This window comes from Rhagoletis zephyria, unplaced genomic scaffold (assembly GCF_001687245.7).
Source record: "Rhagoletis zephyria isolate East Lansing unplaced genomic scaffold, Rhagoletis_zephyria_1.1 Rzeph_scaffold_10161, whole genome shotgun sequence".
In the NCBI taxonomy this organism is placed as follows: domain Eukaryota; kingdom Metazoa; phylum Arthropoda; class Insecta; order Diptera; family Tephritidae; genus Rhagoletis; species Rhagoletis zephyria.
In genome coordinates, this window is record NW_016167239.1 from 15,191 (window position 1) to 20,351 (window position 5,161).

At 36.0% G+C, this 5,161-nt stretch overlaps 1 protein-coding gene across 1 annotated transcript in view; it reads left to right on the top strand.

Annotated features, from left to right (window-relative positions):
* Nucleotides 1–3,622, top strand: part of LOC108376271 (xenotropic and polytropic retrovirus receptor 1-like) — a 9,003-nt gene extending 5,381 nt beyond the window's left edge. The window contains exons 3-5 of the mRNA XM_017632470.1: nt 1,625–1,794; nt 2,283–2,525; nt 2,810–3,622. Coding sequence (XP_017487959.1) covers nt 1,625–1,794; nt 2,283–2,525; nt 2,810–2,947 — 551 coding nt within the window. The 3' untranslated portion in view covers nt 2,948–3,622. The remainder of the gene's footprint in view (nt 1–1,624; nt 1,795–2,282; nt 2,526–2,809) is intronic.
* Nucleotides 3,623–5,161: the final 1,539 nt, after the last annotated feature.

The window sequence follows — 5,161 nt, forward strand, 5'->3', positions numbered from 1 at the left end:
GACGGACGGACAGACAGACATGGCTTAATCGATTTCTTTTTTCATCCTGATCATTTATGTATACATTTGTCTATATCTATCTCGATTCGTTTTGGCTGTTACAAACAACCGTTATGTGAACAAAATTAATATACCCTTGTGCACAAGTGCGCTCGGGTATAAAAAATCCTCTACCCTCTCGGCTGCCAGCCTAATGCTTTGACCACTCGGCCATTGCGACTCTTCGGGCAGCGCGGCAAAAGGCATACGTAAACGCTATCAGTTGACTGTCTGTGTTTGCTTTCACCACACATTTTTGGTGAGCTTTTTGTGACTCTCCCCTTCTGAATACCCAAATCGTCTCAAGTCACAAAAATAGTCACTAATTGCTAATCTCAAATTTAGTGACTTGAGATGAGACTGAATTACTGAATCCCAGGGTTAATCAATGTATGCAGGGAGATCGGTATATTGAATACATACATTATATACATTTTTCTTAACCTATGTTTTCTAACAAAATTTATATAAGAGTGTTTATATGGATACGTTTGCCTTGCACATTCAAGGAAGACGATCTAGTCATATGCAGTGGGAGAAGTTTAGGCTCAATGTGGCCATCACTCCCTATCGCCGAAAATGCTGTTGAACTCTCTGAGGGATTTGGGTTTCCAGGAATTGTTGTGATGAGTAGAGGACACCATAGGTCTCGGTGTAAAACTCACTTTGTTATATATTTATCTATCTTTATGGCGTACCGAATGAATTTGGTATCCCTGCGAAACTACTTAATACGTATTTTTCAATTGCCTGCCGATCCCAAGTCACCGTACTTATTTTTACGAAAGTTCTTCCCGATCTTTAAACCTTCCGTAAGGAGCCCGAAATCTCTGGAAAATTTCTCGGACGTTCTTTCTCTGGGCCAGCATCTTAAGCAAAATAGCGCACTTTTTCCCTTACAACACTACGCACTTTTTCACCTACCTTTAAAACCAACTGGCCAACTCTGGTTAATTACCGAGATTTGTCGTTGCTTTGCATACAACTCGCTATCTTACCTGGTGCTCGCTTTCATCTCGTTTACTAAAGTTGGGTCCAATAATATGTAAATAAACAGTTCAGTCACTCAATGAATGTAATGAGCAATGTTGCCAGATTCACAGTTTTAACTGTAAATGACAGCTGTTTAAATTACCTTCCAGTACAAATAACAGTTTTTTCTTCGATATTACCGACGAATAATTATTCACTGAATTAATTAGCGATTTAGATTTTTTCGAGCTATTTTTCTCTATTAAAAGACTATTGTAGGATGAAAGTGTCTTCCCTAACCGTACCTTTGCATAAATGATAGAAATAATTTCGGTAAGCTATTCTTAAAGCATTAACTGTACATATTTGTATATACATACATACATACATATTGCTTAATATCTGCTATTTGACTTGACCCTATTTGACTTGACTATCCGCTCATGCCGTGCCATCGCGCCATAAACATAATAACTAACTGAACATAATTGACAACTCAGCAAATAAGTTAAATTGACTGTGATGAGCGTTTTTCCAGCAAAATTCCGAAAGTTTATTTTTTTTTATACATAATTTACTTACGGTTTGCCACCTCTCCACTCTCTCGTCACAGCTACTTATGTCACATCAAAGGATAATCCCTGGTTCTATTGCTGGATAGTAGCGGCCATTGTGTCCTCCTGTTATGCCTACACGTGGGACATTAAAATGGATTGGGGCCTATTCGATGCCAAGGCTGGCGATAATCGCTTTTTGCGTGAAGAAATTGTCTACACGTCGACGGTAAGTGTACATACATACATACATACCTATGATTATTGTATTCATTGTTGCTAAATTATTTGGTGTAAAGGCAGTGTCATACGATTGGCACTTTTTGATAGATTTGCACATTCTTTATATTGGGCTATTTTTTTTTTTGTAATCACACGATTGGTACAATACAGCGAACTTATATTGAAAAATTTTTACAAATTGTTTGTCCTGATTGGGATAAAGAAAACTACTAGCGATTGGGATATGATTTGCAGCAAATATTTTTGGCAAACGCTTAATCGTCTGACACTGCCTTAAGAGAAGCGAAGAAGCAAAATATTGTTGGTTAGACTCCAAACAGTTTCTTTGCAGCTGTCAGTTATAAATTTGCATTGGTTTTATCCAATTAAGCAGCTATTATTAGATATTATTTCGTTTGTGCGTTTGTAAGTGTATATGTGTGCATAAAAAATTCCATTGCTTTTATTTTATTTTACTTCTTCTGCATTTCAAAGTGGTTCTACTATTTTGGCATTGTGGAGGACTTGGTGTTGCGCTTCGGTTGGACAGTTTCGATGAGCCTAATTGAGGCTGGTTACATGGAGGGCGATGTTATGATGACCATACTCAGCCCATTGGAGGTATTCCGACGCTTCATATGGAACTATTTTCGCTTGGAGAATGAGCATTTGAATAATTGTGGCAAATTTCGTGCTGTACGCGATATCTCAGTGGCGCCCATGGATTGCTCGGATCAGGTGAGTGAGTGCCTTCTAATTGGGTGTATTAATTGGCACATATATCAAGCGCAGCTGACTACTAAAACCTTGAATATATATGTACATATTCTGTCGCAGAAAGTCAGCGCTTAACAAAAATATTGTCAGCCGTTTTTCATGGCTAAGCGAATTGAATGCGAAAAGTCTGTGCTTTTTCATACTCTGAATGTATTCTTATTAGGCACATACAGATGTACATACAAAGACGTTTAGGTAATTGAATTTTTTTGTGACGCCTTTCTTTTTCTTATGCACCTTGACAGACGACAATTCTCCGCATGATGGACGAAGAAGATGGCGTGGTGAATCGACGTGGCAAGACCAAAGGTATGTCGAAGAAGAAGGAGCAACAACGCCTGTTGCTGCTGCAAGGCGAATCCGTTGAAGATTTATGCTCCTAAGTGGCCAATAACTTTGCTTTGTTTTATATAAAATAGCACAAATACAAAATTGAGTGGTTGGTTTGTTGTTTTTAGTTTAGTTGAATGCCAATGAATATGCCAACTAAATGTTTTACTAAATAAATGTTCGCATGCATATGTATGTGTGCGAAAAAAAAGGTCCTGGCTTAAGTGACGGAAACGTAAGAACAAAAGCAAATTTCATGCTTAACTGCAAGCTCAATGGTGTAATTTATGCCATTTCTTTCTCTATGTGAATGTAGATTCTTTACTCATTAAGGCCAGCGAAATATATTGCAGTACTTAGATAAAAAGCTAAACCGTTTGAAGTTAAATATATTCGCACATAAACCACATATATTTATATTTATACTTATTTACGTATGTATGTATTTATGTACATTCGTGCGCGACCCTTTTTGCTAAATATTTTGTAATTAATGCTAAATAAATAGAAATTCAATCAAATTAAAAATTTAAATACACATAAGTACTACTTATATTTACATAAATTACTTTGTATTTACGTACAGGCGTATATCTCTTTAACGGTTTGATTGCATTTGCTCTTGTTTCGGCATAATGTTTTTTTTTTTCTACGAAAATACTCTCTAGTCAAAATATTTAATTGTTGTATCAAAATATTTACATATGTACATACATTCGTATTTATGTATTTATGCCTAGGTTTTGTGAAATTTATATGTAAATAGCTTCAAATGTTAAATAAATAGTTGGAAAAATGTTATTCAATGTAAGTGGCTATTAATTTGATGGTAAATACATTTAGTATGGTAATGTATGGAATAGTGATAATTTTACGAAATAATTGGATGACAGTAGTGGAATTATGACAATCGCTACGCTATATTTTCCTCGCTAAACTACTCTAAATGAAAAGCAGCAGGGCCTAAAAGTATACAACATGGAAGAGTAACACATGCGATGCGTAATCAGCCAAATATGACAGTGTAGCGGGCATGCAACTGGATGTTGCGTGTTGTTAGGGGTGGCTGCTATTCTTTTGAAGAGCTTTGGCGCTCAAAATTTGCGATAGCAAATGTTGGAATACGGCTGCAGGATTGTCAAGGCGACTTCAACTACTAGCGCCTAAATTTATACTACAACCTCGATAAAACCGTATAAAAAGGACAGCTACAATATATATATGCTAAGCTGCATGTGGAAAAAATTCATATCACATATTTTTACATATGCACTTCTCAAGTGTCACATAAGAAAAATTATTGAAGTACATAATAGGCAGCAATAACATCTACATTTTCCCAGACGGGCAAGCGGCTTTAACTGGGTGACTAGAATGGCACTAAGAGTTGTCAAAACTTAAAAAATTCTGAAAGCTCTAAACAGTCCACAACATGAAGCTGTGGTTGTGTTGTATTATTGTGGCTGTGGTAAAGGTTGAGTCAATTTGAACTTTTGTGGCGACAATGGCTGGAAGTAAAATAAAATAAAGGATTTGTATGGAATTTAACGCATCCGCTCAACAAAAATATTAAAAAGAAGTCGGGATCATGCAAATACAATGTAGATGATTTTTTTGTAAAATTTTTTGGCATTTGGGAACTACGCTCTTATTTTTCGAAAAAGGAACTTTCTGATACTACTTTTTCTCTGTTTAAACTTTATTTAAAACGCTAAAACGCACACCAAACAGAAACAAAATGTCAAATGAATTAATTTTAAAATGCTTTATATCAGCAGAATAAATTAGTTACAAGTATTTTTGATACTTTATTTAACTTATTTTTATAATTTTATGTAGATTCGCCGAAAGCCGCGTCTCACATGGCAACACTGGTATCAGTTTGACAGCACTTTGAGCAGAAATGAAAGTTGCTAGTGCAAATTGAAATTATTTGCCGAAAGCGATTTGGGTCTTTCAGTTGCAGTTACACTTTGCAATTTTTATTTTGGAAAGTGATTCCTGCAAATCTGCAACAAGAACTTTTTAGGTATTTGTACGAGAAAGTGGACTTTCGCTTTCACACTTTGACAGCAAAATGCGTAGAAAAAGCGCTTGCATTGCTACGTCTAACCGCACTTTAAGCTTAGAAGTTGATGGCATCTCAATTCATGCGTAGCTTCTCTTATATCCCTTTTATGTAGAGGCGGTAACTAATGGTTACCATTGGCCACAGTGCCGGCCCAAAACGACATTTTTTTTTATTTTTTTTTTGATGCACATATGCA